Raw genomic sequence first — 15,297 nt, 5'->3', positions numbered from 1 at the left:
ACACTCCGTTCCGGACGATCGCTGACGCTTGGACCATAGCATTGTCTCTTTGGAAAAGCCCGACACGCATCAACTTGCGCATCGCATTTCCGTATGCAAAGAGAAGGGCTTCTTAGAAAGGAGAGCCCGACGCGTACTCATGCCAAGCAGCTTTGGCAGTTTCCCCTCATCGCACAGACGAGCGCATGAAGCACTCGGACATGCGGTATCTACCGACCCATACGTAGTTGCCGGAGCGGCGCGAGCGGTGAAGGTGTTCAGTCGCACACCCGTGCTTCTAACAAATAACCGGCACGTGTGGCAGTTGCTGCTGGCTTGATGCTGGGAGAGAAGCCGTAGCCTGACGCATACGGGACACCGGCCTCTTGAGATGGATACTAAGGCCAGCCACAACACCATCTTCAAACAACAACACCTTGCAATGTACAGGGCCAGCGCCGACATGTATCCGGAAATTCGCTATCCAGCGCGTTTGTCGCCGCAAAATTCGTCTCAACTTCCGAGGTTGGCGTTATCATCTTCTTCTACTCTTTTCGAAAGCTTACTTGGCATCGACTGAGATACGATGGTAGAAGATATTTCTAGAGAGCTGTAGCGGTCAAGTCTGCCGGAATCATACTGTATGTCGCAATACATTCATCTGGACAAAAACCCTGCGAGCACACTGTCCGTTATGACTGCGTATATTTCTCATGGTTGCAATTACTCATCTGATGGACAACAGCCTCTTCCAGCCTAACAAACGCGTGACAATTTAATTGTTGAAAGCAACAGGCATCGCCACAAACGAAGGGCCGGACCGGCGCCACACGAGCGTACCATAGCGTCGATGCCGGCCTAGATGTACTTTCCCACTGTTTATTTCAGTTCTCTAAGTTCCCCACATCTCAACTTCAGACCGTCGGTCAATCTCGCATGACATTGTGCATCCGATCTGAGCAACGCTATGCGAGTAAGATCCATCATGTGCCTTGGGGTAGGAAGCAGAGAATAACAAAGAGCCCTCACGCGTCAATCATTGTCCCCTTCTAGCTGCTACGCGACGCTCTTGACCTAATTCCAAATACTTGCACATGGCCAGGTTATGCTGTCATCAATCATCCCAATGACAATACGAGTCTTCGTTTCAGGCCAGCTTTTTTGTTTTTGCGTTCGTTTTGTCATGATCCGATTGCAATTGTTTTGAGTTGAACTTTGGATTGGTTGGTTATGTGGTGACCCTATTTTACCGGCGGCTGCGTCTGAGATGGTGATATCTCCGTCTTTAACCACGGCAGTAGTGATAGGTCTTCAGTGCGACAGTGTGTAGGTCTACCTGATAATAGTTCTTTACTCGGGACAACGTTCGCAAATGGTTGGCAAGGTTGAGCCACTATCCAACTCTCACACAATATGTATTGGTGATGCTTCGTTGATTATATCTCCATCATGTCCACCGCTGTCTGACAGCTTCATAACACTGAGCTTCCGTGTACCTTGCACTGGCACCTATGTAACATCTGTCCTCCCCTCCCCTATGTAAAGACATACTTTCTTCGCGAACCTTTGCGTACTCAACCGCTTAGAGTTACTGAAAACTGTCCACAGCATCAAAAGATACCTTCCATGGTGACACGGAACTTGAGTGACCAGTTGCGGCCGCATTTGCATCTGCATCTGGACACGTCTTGTAGCCAACTTTAAATATGAGCTTGAACAGGTACGACAGGAAGTACCACGACTTCTTATTCTAACAACCACAACACATGAAGGGATCTAGATGCGAGGTTGTGAGATAGACGGTAAACATTCGCGCTTCCCAGCACAAAAGCAATCCTCGGGTCTTTCGTGATTGTTCGCGATGGATCACTGGATGATCGATGGCAACCCCCTAGAGCCAACAACTTAGTTGCTGAATAAATTCACCAATTTTCTTGACGAAACTTCATTCAGGGTACCAGTGCACTCGATTGAAGGCCTAGCCCCGGTGTTGGCGGTTCAATGGATGAGGGCGCTAATTGCGGCATCAGCGACTTCATCATGGAGACCAAGTCGGCCGCTTTAAATGGTTTCTGCATGACGCGATCCTGCACATTTTGTTAACATACGGTTGATACTAACAATCTTCGGGTACTTACTGCTCCGGCAGCGATAGCCGTATCGATTTGTTCTTTTCGAACATTCGCTGTGACAGCGATGACGGGCAAGCGTTCAGAAGCGTACACCTGCTCTTTCTCCCTTCTTCGAATCTCACGCATCGCGCCAAGGCCATCAAGCACCGGCATCTCCAGATCCATCAGTACGATGTCGAACGTTTCTCTTTCCAGTATCTCAAGGGCCTCTAGACCGTGATTTGCGACTGAAACATGACATCCTGCTTTTTTGAGCTGCTTGCCGAGAACTTGTTGGTTGATGATGTTGTCCTCCACTAACAACACGTGCAGTTGTCGAGCCGCTGCTTCTTGTCCAGCCTGTTGGAACAATTCTTTGAGGGTCCTGGGCTGCCATTCCACCCTTCGCGTTTTGACATAGAACCCGAATGTCGATCCTTGGCCCAGAACCGACGAGACACCTATCTCACCACCTTGCTTCTCAGTAAGCGCTTTAGAGATGAACAAGCCCAATCCGCTACCTCCATACTTGACATGCGTCTTCACGTTTGCTTGTCGAAAACGCTCGAATATCTTGTAAATTTCCTTCTCTTGTAAGCCAATTCCGGAGTCCTTGACTGTGAACGCAAGGTAAATCTCTTCACCAGTACCCCAGTCTGGATTGCTGGTAACATCGCCGTCTTGCTTGCCATCCGTTGCCCAAAACATATTTCTTGGGAATAGATCACGGGGATCTGACGTGCTAGCACCGAAACGGATGGAGATGTTCGGCTCTTTCGACGGCTTGACGAATTTGATCGCATTTGTTAGTAGATTGATGAATACCTGAGTCACCCGAGATGGATCCAAATAAACGTGGTCAATGCCTAGGGCCAGAAAAGATTTGTCCGGTGTGATGTTGTACGAGATCTTATTCGTCTTCAGCTCAGCCTGGAAGATGTTGACGATGGAGTCTACAAGCTTCGTAGGCTTGACTGCGACAGGCGTTATAGACAAGAGCATGGAGTCGAGTTTACTCAAGGTGAGTACATCGTCGATGATACGTTTCTGGTGATTTGCACATTGCATGATGACGTTTGCGCTTTGTATGTTGTCATTCAGAGTATCCAGGCACGGTACGGGTATATCGGCGAGCTGGGTTTGGCACTCTTCAATCGCATTGGCAATCGCGTCTGCGCAATGCACGATGGCGCTCAACGGATTTCGCATCTCGTGCGAGACTACGTCAATGAAGGCCTCTTGCTGTCTTTTTGCTTCTCTTGCTTCAGCGGCCAATCGGGCCTGGAAATTCTGTGCCCAACACAATCTACTAATGTCAGTCGTACAAGCCATTACACTGACTACACTTCCGTGCTCGTCGCGATATGGGAAGGCTAAAACCTGGAGCTGGGCAGGCTCGGGATCGCCTGTGGGAGGCGTGTACATGCGCTTCAAACGCAAGTCGGCTGTAACGTGGTCGGCGCCTTTGATCAGACGTTCCCAAACATCATCAGCTTTTGCCCGATCATCGTCGTGATAAGCTTCGAGAAACGCAAGGCCGACTGCATGTTCTGAAGCAGATTTCCCAGCTAGCTGGTAATAGTGATCATTTGCCCAAAGCATTAAACCGTCCAGAGAGACGTGGCACATGCCCACAGATGCATGATCAATCAGATGACGTAGTTTGAGATCGCTAAAAGCAAGGTCAGCTTCCAGCTGCTCTTGACGCTTTCGGTTGGCTTCACAATCAACGGCAGACGATACAATGCTCGAAACCATGCGACTGAGATCTCGAATGAACTGTTTGCAGATATCGTCGTGTGGGCGGTAGGGATTTGTACCAAATACGAGATAGCCAAAGAGGCGTATTCCGCACATGATAGGGCTTATGATAATCTTCTTGGACGGCGCACCCCAACCTCCCCAAGAGGTAGCTAGGAATCGGTCGTCGTGCTCGATAACCGTCTGTTCTGCACCGGCTCGTCGCAGATCTGGGATCAAGCCTTCTTCGCTATCAATAGTGGCTTCTTCAACGATGAGGCCATGTCCTTCTGGAAATCCATTACAACCATGGAGTCTCAATCTGTTGGAGCCTGGAGTCTCATCGATTCGATAGAGCATGGCCATGGGCACGTCGTTGGCGTTTGATTCGAGCGTGGTGAGGATGTGGGAGCAGACGTCGTCGACACATTGAGAGGGGACAGAGGCAAGTGTATTCAGACAGTTGGTTCGGCGGTCGGCGAGTTTTTGGCTTGTGACCTCGTAGCTAGTTGCGTCAGTTGAGGAACGAAGCCTGAGCTGTGTGCGACTGAGAGGGCCATGTTATGCAAGTTGTCCATTGAACGTAACTCACGTCGTGTTGATGAAGCCCTCGATGGCACCTGGCATGCCTACTGGCACAAACCCGCCTGAGAAAAACGCCTCCTCTGTATACCCCTTCCGCTCAACCACCGTGGGCGTGGCAGAGCTGTAGTTTACGCCAGCACCTGTTCGCTTGGCCTCTATGAAGTATTGGCGAATAGACGGCCAGAGATCCGGATAGCCCTCCTGGAAGAGGGATCCCATAAGCTTGGGATGCACGCCGGCGGCAAGAGGCGCATATGCCTCATTGTATATAGCCGTGAGATTGGAGATGTCCCCCCACCAGAGGCAAGCCCCGCGTGAATCAGAAAGGACGTAGGTAGCAAAAAGTCGCAGCGTCTGGCTCCATGTGCTTGTTGGTCCCAGGCTGGTGCGCGACCAGTCGGTGTTGCAGAAGAAGCGGATATGATCTGTCTGAGGCAGCGCGGCTGTCCAGTCATATGCGCCTCCCTTGTCCTGGTCGGACGGGCTCATGGGAGGAGCCCCGAGGCCTTCTTCGTCTGGAGGAGGGGTGAGCATCTGCATGTGGCTGCCGAAGCAGATGTGACAGTCGCGAGAGAGAGACACAAACTGGCTGCAGCATTCTCAAAAGAAATCGGCGGTCGCGCAGACAAGACACGGCCAGAGCCCGGCTATCTTATGTCCATGCGATCCTTTGGTTTTGGTTGGCGTTGATGGAGGGTGGGCACGGGCACCATCGAAGATGCAAGTGCTCTCACTGCCGATCTACCGGAATCCGATCGCTTCGCGCCGAAATCACATGTCTTCAGAGCATACCCCATACTTCACTCTCAACTCTATTGTCTACATAGGCCAGCGTACCCTGCATCGGAGCAAACAATACCTCAACTCTCACACAGCGACAAGGCATGTCGTATTCTGCCAAAGCGAATCTTCTCCTCCTGCGGACATCACGCCGCCACAAGCGGATGATCCTTTTTGTTCATCGACCGATCATCAAGATTTGGGCCATGGGCATAACAGGGGCGCCATGCTTCTACCATACAATTGGGCTGCTCCCGGAGTTTCGCAGCCTCACCGAACACACCTAGTCGCTAATCATCGTCCCACAGCATTAAGGCTAAATACTAATCCAGCACTATAATCCACCTGCTCGTATGATGTCTGTCCGAACCGCGTACATCTGACTCAAAGCACTGCAACCTTCACCGGATTTAATGCGCTTTGCACGCACGCCTGTTCCACTTGACATCCGATGAAAACCCTGTCTACAATTTTCTCCCCTGTCAACCACCATGTTAAGTAGCCACCGCCTTGCGATTTCGAATCGTGAGACCAGAGGGATACAGCTGTTCGAATGTTTTGTTCAAATCGTCTTCGCCTTCTAGCTTGGCGCGGAAACAGTACGGTCGGTCATCGCGACAAACGAGCTGATAGCTTCCCTCGTCGACTTTGCATCGCTGCACCGTACGCAACGTTCCATCTGCCTCGATCACGAGCGTCGAGTGCCATGGCGTTGCGCCCAAAGCTCCTTTCTCTTGCTGCGGAATGATAGCCATGGACAGCTTATCTTTACCACCCGAATCGTGGATTGATAGACGGATGTATTGTGTAGGTACGGCTGCCAGCGCAGCGGAAAACGCTTTCCATCGACCCATCATCTCCTTTGCTGTGTTGGCAATATTCGCAGCCTGGTCTTCTGGTGACAGCGCGTTGTGCCGATCGTTGAAAGCCAGGTCCTGCTTTAGAAACTCGAGATACTTGGTATGCGTCATCTGCATGTCGCTAGTGGATGTGTTGGCCATGTCCGCTTCGAATTTGGGGTCACCAAAACGTTGCTTGAGCTCTTTTCGAATGTTTGCTGCATGCTTCAAATAGTACTCCTTTGACTGGAAGTCTCCGGGATAATCGAGCAGGTCCCAGAGGCGCAGAAAGCTAAGGTTCTGAAGCTTGTTGGCTGCAGCTATTTCTCGCACGCCCTGTCCAAAGTTCCATACGGTTTCATCGGTCACACCAAGCAGATCTACCATCGTCAGCAATATATCGAGGCATGGTGTTGTTTTCCTCCAGCTCACCGTTGTATACGAGACCATCAGATGTGATGTGGCATTCAGCGCCATGCCCATAGATCGCTTTGATTTTCTCGCACAGCCCATCCAGATGTTTCAGCGCAAGCTCTTCGCCCAAATCCGGCAACACACCCAGCACCTTGTCTTTCTGATTTGGCGATTTGAAAGGGAAACCAGGTAGTAACATGCGAATTGGTTCCTTGCGCTCTACCTGTCCCGCCACAATAGGTAAGAACGTCTCGAACCCATCCCAAGCTCCAGTCCGCTCGTAGTTTAGACCATACTGTTCGACAATCTTTAGTACTTCGGTCGCTTTTGCGTCTGCGTCAGTTGTGTCGTTGATGGGAGCCATGGTATCTGTCGCGTCCTCTGTGATGCAGAGTTGCGACAGACCTGCGCGTTATATACGTGATGATCCGCTGTGTTGCACCTTCAGCTCCTGCCGGGGCTGCATTCAAAACAAGGCGTCCGCTGAGGCACAGCTGTAAGCACGCATCAATTCGCGCCCGCCTGCTACGCTCGCGTATGCTGAAATCACGATACGACGAATCTGAAGAGACCTCGAGATCCATATTTTTTATTATTGTGTTACATTGTTGCGAAGAAAGCCCTTGTTCTTGTTCAATTCGGACATTGAAAGCTCATTGGAGTTATTTTTCCCTTTTGCAAACGAGTCGTCAACAACCAGGAATGTGTTGAAGCAATCTATTTGTGGTCATCCAGCGCTCCCAGCTCCAGCCTCCGCGGCTCATAGCCCCGCAATAGCTAGCTGCAAGCGGCTAGCAACAGTGGCACACATCAGCCCCCAAGCTTACCCAGATATGTCACTTCTCTTTCACACTCTCGATACCTTCCTTGCAAGATGCTTGTTGACAGAATCTCGTACGCCTCATAGCGGTCTCGACCACGTATCACTTACTTGATAAGCAAATGCACGCGACGCTCGCGTTCGGCACAATCTAGACGAAGCGCATGTAGCTGCTTTGGGCTGCAGCTGTCGTGACGTGGGTCACTCTGATCAATCTCATTCTCCGTCCTTCCAAGGTTGTATTGTCCTTCCTGAGTATATGTTTTCATCGAAATATGACAAATTCTCTGCCACAAAAGGGAGCGCAATCCTTGGGCTTCGTGCTTGGTCAGTCTAATTGGCCACTCTAAAAGTCTTCCACCCAGCCTCGAGGGAAAATAGAGACTGGATTCTCTTGAAGCTGCCTCTTTTTTCCCGTCTCGTCTTTCGAAAAGATCCCATTCCCACAGCGGCACCCTCGAAATGACCCTTCTTATCAGATTTACATTGAGTAGTTCCGTCTTTCAACTCATGCCAACCCTTCCTGCATCTTTTACTCCTCGCCTATTTCTTTGTTTTTTTTATGTATATCTAAGATTGGAAACTGGGCCTTCCTGCGCTCAGCTGCTTCTTGTAAGGTACGCGCTCTGTACCTTCTCCCTTCTTGGCTCACGCAAAGCTCAATCTCTTCACAAGTCCTCAGTCATTGCAAACCAAGGCGGTAATCCCCTGAGTGTCACCGAGTCTGACATGCCCACCTCTGATTGTCCAGGCAAGGATGATGACTGAATAGCTTACATACCCTCGTTCCTTGAGATCATAGACGGAGGATTTATTGAAAGTACTAATGCTAGCAGTCGTTCAGACTGCATTTACGGAAAAGAACGCTTCTATCGAACGAAGAACTGTGAGGATTTTCACTTCGGATATCTGCGAAGCTTAAACCTGCAACACATCTCTGCAATCGTGTCGATAAAATTAGTTGTAGCTACCAGAAGCTCGGCTGTAAAGTATACCTAGGTACTTTGGTCGACCGGTTCATGTCGTAATTCCGGAGAACCACACCGGAATGACATAGCCCAGTCTACTAACATTATACCAATCGCTAAACGAAAGAGATTAGGAAGATCATCGGAAGGATATTATAGAAGTAATTCATGGCGAGATTTGTAGTTGGTCTAACTTGCCTTGAACAGAAGCGGGGCACACAAGTATTACATCATTTGTAGGGTTCAGCGATCACCTAACATGGCAATCGGTTTGATACAAATCATTGATACACGATTTCGGCAGATAACTGGTAGAGAGAAACGACAAGCTTCGGCTACTTGTAAGGCACTCATAATATCTCGGTTTTATAGTCTTTGTAAAGCATTGGCATTACACAGCATTGGCAAACAGCGTTTGTTCACATACAATCAATAAATCGAACATTTGTATCTTGGAAGAAGACACGGCTCATTACCCTATCGCACTGGTCCTCTGCTTACCATAATGCCCGTTCTCATAACCGGTGCATCTGGGTGAGTGCGCTTCTATCGGCCAAGTCTACTTTATAACTCATTGGTCTGATAGATACCTCGGAGGCTCGCTGCTTGCACAGCTACGCAACACAGCCCTCCCATGAAACGAGACTCTATATGCCCTGGTCAGGTCTCAAGAACAGGCAGAGGCAGTAAAGGAATATGACGTACTTCCTTTCACTCTCGATTTGCGGGACGAGAAAAGTGTTACGAAGAATATTGTAGATGCGCAGATCTTCGTCGTCTATTTTCTTGTAGACGCTGTGAATTGCGATATGCAGATACCTCTAATTAAAGCTCTCGGGGATGTCAAGAAGCAGACCGGACGGGAAGTGCACTTTCTGCACACCACCGGCGCAAAGATGTTTAGCGAGCATGCAGGAATGCCCACGGATAGGAGACTTGTTGACACTGATCCGGCACTGTACGACCTCCAGAAAAGCTCCAAGTCTCCACACGAGCTTTTCACCAAAGTAAGTCCCACACCAGCAGTGAGTGTAATACTTCTCTCTGTTCCACAATCTTCGCATTCCAATCATAATCGTTCATGCAAATCTAGGCAGCGAACACGAACATCACGGTCATCGAAACGGCCGAGAAATACGGTGTTCGCAGCTACATTTTTGTTCCATGTATCGTGTATGGCGAAGGTAAAGGCTTTGGGAACAAAATCTCGATCCAAACTGTTGCAGTGGTCACAGCTGCGAAGGGTTCTGGCACCGTCTATGATGTCAACCCGGAAGACCGGGTGCGTGCAATTAGAAAAATATCATGGCGACGACCGGCATACTAACAGCCTACCCAGACTTGGCCAGTATGCCATATTGACGATAACACAAAGCTTTATGTAAAACTGCTAAAGAGTATTCTGAGTGGCGAGAATTCAGAGTATGGCAAGGACGGGTACTATCTCGCTTCGTCTGGCAGTATGGCGTGGTACGACATATACGCCGCCATGGCAAAAGCACTTGCGAAGCATGCGGTGATCAGTAGCCCTGATGTTGAGAGAGCGGATGATGCCGCGCTTGACAAGATGGCGCAGGCTTTGGGCTGTCCTAAGGATATGGTCGCAGTGCAGCTGGGTGGAAAGTAAGTCCTTATGCGTCTCCACAAACGATGGCTCAAATGCTGATCTGGGACGCAGATGCACATTCGAAGCAAAAAGGGCCTATAGTTTGGGCTGGAGGCCGGATCATGCGCCGGAGCATATCGTCGAAGTGGCAGATGCCGAGGTCGAGCTTATCTTAAACCATATAGGAATGACCACTGGCAAAATTGCTAAGAGATAGGAGAAAGAGCCAGAAGGCATCTTCGACTCTTATTTCTAGTAAGGACAAAGCATCCCCATATTCAAGAATCGAAAATCCTTCCAATCATCTCATAGCCAAACCGACTTGTTCATCTGTACCCATACTGACGAGTATCTAGCTGATGTCGATCCTCAACCAGATACGACAGAGTTGCTCAAAATATCCCTTAGTTCTGCCTTGGTATATCTCTGCTGTGGTTGCTCCAGTGTAGCGTCAGCCACATCCCTTGCCCTTGTATACTCAATCGACTCACCTCAATGAACTTTGGCCCATCATACTCGCGACACAACTTGACATACTCCACCAACGGGCCCATAATCGTTGTATCTACATTCAGCGCTGGACCGCTCAGCGCGACATCCAAGTCATAAGCCAGCACAACGATCGGGCCTCGAAACGGCAATCCAAGGGTCTTATTCTCAGTCAGGGCACGCTCTCCATAAGTGTTGGTGTCATAGTTGATTTGGACAAAGTACGGTAAGTATCGGTTATAGAAAGAGAGCTTTTTAATCTCTTGAGCGGGTACAGCGGGGAAGTGATGTTCGAGGCTGCCTACTGTACCTTTCTCGTCGAACGCGAGGACGGAGAAGAGAGGTTTGTGAAACTTTTCGGGGAAGTATAGGACACGTCGCAGGGATTCGTGTATGGGTTTCTGGGTAGCGTTGACATACGACTTGCAGACGAGCTTGTGATTGGTATCCCAATCATGCTTTTGACAGGTTGGTGAGCAATAGCGGATGCTCTTGCACTTACTGCACTTGTTCTTCGCACCGGACGCATGACAGGTAGCGCAGAGATCTGGGATGTCGGTGGGCGGAGGGGAGATAAGAATGTGATCTTCCAGCATGAGAGGATAGCCGAAGTCTTGAGATATATGTGATGCAATTGAAGACATGGTATCAGTCTGTGGCAGTCTCACAACACAAGGAGACACCAGGACTCAAGAATACTGCAGGTTTTGAAATAAACAAAGTAGCTCGAATCAAGATATGATGAAGGTTATCGCAGATTCAATAAGTAGGGTAAGAGAAAATAAATAGAACTAGCATAAGTTGTAAAGCGTGTAGGACAAGTTCAAGGGACTTTACCTCACTCCAGGAATGTACGACTTTAACTCGAGTGGATAGTAGACGTCCAGGCAGTCTCAATACGGGCGATAGAGCCACTGCGACGGATGAAAGAAGACGTCGAAATCTACACCACCAAACACACCGATTGCCGGGAAGAGATCACACTCTCCTCTCAGTCCAGTGTTGCCTCCCTCGCTCCTCACGTCGAGCTCCTCGTTGCCATCCCAGCCGCCTTCCTTCACTCCATTGCGCGTGAAGAAAACATCAATATCCAACATCCTTCCCTGCTGCGACTCTTCATATGAGGGTGGGTTCCGGGGAACTGAGAAGGTTATCCCGATACCGACAGTATTACCAGGCTTGAAAGCTGAGGTGAAGTCGATGCCGCCCCAAGCATCGTTGACATACTTCCTCCCGTCATCACCATGCACACCAAGACTGGCACGCTCCCAACCTGGGAGACGAAAGGTGGGATACGGTGGTGCGACAAAGCCTATGGCAATGCCAGCGTCTGCTTCCGAGAACGAGATACCACCACGACCTATGCCAATAACTTTTAGCTCGAAATAGATAGTTTTGGAGCGCTGCGTGCTGAGTGGTGAGTCCCAGAACACGCTATACATGGGTAGATTCGTGAGGACGCTTGAGTCTCTGCACTTGGCATGAGTGCGACACCGCCAATGCCCAGCTTGAGGTTGAGGAAGTAGATCACCGAGATAAGATGGCGCCTTCAACAAAGCGAGCTGACCGTTCTGGATCGCAGCATGAGTGCTGGGCTGGAGATTTTGTGGTGGCCATAAAGGGTTCATGTTCGTCCAAGCCAAGGCACGATCACCTTCCTCGGTAGACGCGTTGGCAGTAGGGGAACTATCGTAGCCCATCGACGGTGGCGGAGGCAAAAGTGAAGTGTCAGGGATGACGGTCCAATCGTGGTATGGCGGAGGATCCCAACTAGGAGGCGGTTGCTGCGGGTACGAAGGAGGCGGTCCCGCTGGAGATGCGTAGCCTGAGGACTCGCGTTCAGGCGGAGGTCCGGGAGGAGCAGTATACGACGAAGATCTGTGGTGTGGTGGGGGTCCTGGAGGTGCAGAGTACTCAGACTTGGACGATGATGAAGCCTGGTTTGGTGGCGGGCCAGGAGGGGCTTGGTACTTTTCCGTTGGCGCTACGTTGTGTTGTTGTTCTTGGGGCGAGTTGTAATAAGGGTTATTCGAGTTCTGGTTGTGGTCATCAGTCCCATATGAAGGTCTTGTGGAACTGTCATCACCCTTGATCTTGTCTTTCAACTTTTTGAACATGATGGAAACTGAGTACTGGGAGAAAGTATCTAGTCTCAACTTCGAAGCGGGCAGTAGAGATTTGATAGATCTTTGTTTGTGGTGGTACTGCTGTGACACTACAAGTAAAACGGGCGCAGTTCAATGATGATGTATGGATGTTGGCCGTTTGTGGCTGTGCATGCGTGAACAAACATGTTAGCTGTCACCTAGCCTTCTACGTCATCGCGGCTTGGCGACAGCCTTCTAGACCCGAACCTCGTTTACGCTTCGGAATCCACCTTGTGTGACCGCAGTAGAAGTGCTGATACTGATGGAACCTGTGTGGAGACCAGAAGATACCGTTTTCTTAAGTCATACCTCGGCCGCATACCTTCCAGCCACAGCCTTTCCCTTAACCCGTCCCTCCAAGAACTTCACCGGAACCTCGACTTCGACATCTCTCAGCCAGTCGCCCATGCCCTTCGCGAAAGCATCCAACCTACTGCTCCCGCTGACGCCCCTACCCAAGACTCCATAGACCACAAAATGTACTGCCATGATAGCCTCGAACTCCACTCTTTCTACGAAGAAGCTGTCGCTCCAACTTTCTCTAAACATTTCTTTGAGTTTGGGGATGGTAAGAAAGCTGCGGAGCCAATCCCAGGTTTCAGCATAGAGAGGTGATCCATGTGAATAGGATGATGGTAGGTTGGTGGGCACGAAGAAGCCAATATTTGCGTTACCGCCTTTGTCGCCCGATCGGGCGAGCACTACGTCTCCCAATCGTGCGCGCGTTGTTGGACCAAAAGACTGAAAGCCTACTGGATTCAGAGCCTCGTAACTCTGCCGTTTCCCGATTTCCTCAAACTTTGGTGGCGGCGTGGTCGTCACTACCCTCGTCCCGCCAGATTCGAGCATGTTGATTGCGGTTTTGAGCTTGTTTTGCGGCCAAACCGCCGGGTAGAAGGACAGGTACGGTTTCGGTATCGCTGTGCGATGGTCCATCGTACTATGAAATCCCGAGTAATGTTGCATTGCAAAGTCAGCCAGCAAGCTCGCTAGGCCCAGGTTCACATTCGGATCGCTCGTCTCGGCAAAGATTCGACAGTATGATGTACTCCGAAGCTGACTCTTCGGGTCGGTGTCTGGTACGCCTATGCGCTGAAATTCCAAGATGTCGAAACTGTTCAGTATGCCCTTCTGTTTGAGACCGAATTTGATTATACGTTCCCAGAGGTTGAACTTCTCAGTGGTTGCATATCCTGTTGCATTGACGACAATCTCAGACTGGTACCCTGCTTGATAGAAGATGGCGAGTTTGGTAGTAGGTGGAGGCGGTCCACCTTTGATGCCCCACACGCGGACTCTGTCTAGAGCTTAGCGATACTGTCGTTGGTGAAGAACAATGACGATTAGAAACATTCGGACGTACCTGTTTCTGTCCTCAGCCTTGACCTGCACCTTGTCCAGGATCGCCTTGACGTCGCTATTCAGGTATACGTTCCCCTGCAACTCGTATAGAAACTGACATTTGACAGTATCCTCAGTAACAAAACCCTTCCTAGCTTCATGTTTCGTAATCACACAAGTACCATCCTTCTCGATCTCCGCAATACCGAAAGTGAGATCGTAGAGCTCGTCCAAAGGATACTCATAAAAACCCGCAAAGTTCGAGCCCGTCACATAACCACTGCATTCGATAAGATGACCCGCAATAAGCGCTCCAGCAAGCGCATCGAAGTCGGTGTCGTTCCACGAGTACCAATACCATGCAGCGCCGATCACTGGACTGGCGTCTGCGACACGACCGGCGATGATGATGTCTGCGCCTTCTTCAAGGCCTTTCACGATTTCGCGAGCTCCGAGGTAGACGTTCGCGCTGACGATCGGCTTGTCACCCTTCAGAATATCAAGTACATGGTCAGCGACCGTCACCTCGCTGTTGTCAGAATCCAGGTGTGGTGGTAAACCTTTCTCTTTGACGTCCTTCATCTCATTGATCAAGTTATCACCTGACACATACGCCACCATCAAGTCGTAGCCTTTACTCGCGACCTAACCATATCTGAGTAAATCATGCACTAGATGTCTAGGGTGAAGGGTGCAAACTCACGAGTTTTTGTACCTTCTCCGCTAGACCCTTGGGGTTATGCGCACCGCCGTTAACAACGACCTTGATTCTCTTCTCATTCAGTAAATCGATGGTTTGCTCAAGCCCATCCCAAGCTGTCTTTTCCCAACCAGGATGCTTGCCCTCTGCATGTGCCTGGGCGTTTTCCGCAATGTTGACCTCGGCAAGATAGTCGCCCGTGATAAAATCTGTATCTCCCAGTTCTGCTTGGTAGCGCATATGGTACCCTGGATCGCCTAGGACATGTAAGTCTGAGATTGAGGCTAGGCGCAAGGTCAGTGTTACCTTTGTATCCTGAGCAGTTCGCTACCCTCACTGGCCGGGTCCCCCGCTGTGTAGTCCATCTACTGCTGTAATTTGATGACATGACTGGCCGTCTTCGTAGTCAGAATGGAGGTTAAAATTGATACTTCCTCTACAAGCTCCACGTATTTGCCCACCCTTTTGATGTTTCAACCTGGCCAGACAAGTTCGTTGATTTGTTTTCGGATTAGTTTGTTGAGTAATTCGCACAAGATGGTTATATACGTTATTCAATGTCGTGACAACGGCGTACAAGCCTACGCATGGCTGGAATCCAACACTATAGCAACACAAGTTCCATTTAAGCCATCCCATCAAACATCCTAGATTCAATACCACATCCTCTTCCTGATACAACACTAGATGCGGGGTGATACCCCACCTTGGGCGACTCGACTAGTTCGATCTACCGAGGACCGAATCGGGTATACCAAACGTTAGTGAGATGCAATAT

At 49.9% G+C, this 15,297-nt stretch overlaps 4 protein-coding genes across 4 annotated transcripts; 1 reads left to right on the top strand and 3 right to left on the bottom strand.

Moving 5' to 3' along the window:
- Positions 1-1,928: 1,928 nt before the first annotated feature.
- Positions 1,929-4,955, bottom strand: GT037_006828 (histidine kinase hhk15p; the record flags this gene model as incomplete). Its single annotated transcript, XM_038931875.1, has 3 exons — positions 1,929-2,066; positions 2,118-4,335; positions 4,423-4,955. 3 exons carry the CDS (start codon positions 4,953-4,955, stop codon positions 1,929-1,931), a joined length of 2,889 nt encoding a protein of 962 aa, XP_038785347.1.
- A 734-nt stretch (positions 4,956-5,689) lies between these two features.
- On the bottom strand, positions 5,690-6,812 carry GT037_006827 (uncharacterized protein; the record flags this gene model as incomplete). Its single annotated transcript, XM_038931874.1, has 2 exons — positions 5,690-6,414; positions 6,467-6,812. 2 exons carry the CDS (start codon positions 6,810-6,812, stop codon positions 5,690-5,692), a joined length of 1,071 nt encoding a protein of 356 aa, XP_038785346.1.
- Positions 6,813-8,741: 1,929 nt separating this feature from the next.
- On the top strand, positions 8,742-10,059 carry GT037_006826 (nad-binding protein; the record flags this gene model as incomplete). Its single annotated transcript, XM_038931873.1, has 5 exons — positions 8,742-8,770; positions 8,901-9,243; positions 9,330-9,518; positions 9,576-9,859; positions 9,915-10,059. The coding sequence occupies 5 exons, from the start codon at positions 8,742-8,744 to the stop codon at positions 10,057-10,059; spliced, it is 990 nt and encodes a 329-aa protein (XP_038785345.1).
- Positions 10,060-10,194: 135 nt separating this feature from the next.
- On the bottom strand, positions 10,195-14,907 carry GT037_006825 (uncharacterized protein; the record flags this gene model as incomplete). The annotated part of the gene is made up of 7 exons (XM_038931872.1): positions 10,195-10,280; positions 10,642-10,944; positions 11,293-12,463; positions 12,788-13,775; positions 13,842-14,464; positions 14,523-14,776; positions 14,826-14,907. The coding sequence occupies 7 exons, from the start codon at positions 14,905-14,907 to the stop codon at positions 10,195-10,197; spliced, it is 3,507 nt and encodes a 1,168-aa protein (XP_038785344.1).
- Between the last annotated feature and the right edge of the window lie 390 nt (positions 14,908-15,297).

This window comes from Alternaria burnsii, assembly GCF_013036055.1.
Source record: "Alternaria burnsii strain CBS107.38 chromosome Unknown 731, whole genome shotgun sequence".
Lineage (NCBI taxonomy): Eukaryota > Fungi > Ascomycota > Dothideomycetes > Pleosporales > Pleosporaceae > Alternaria > Alternaria burnsii.
The sequence above is the reverse complement of the archived record's forward strand: the minus strand, read 5'-3'. Positions and strand labels throughout refer to the sequence as shown.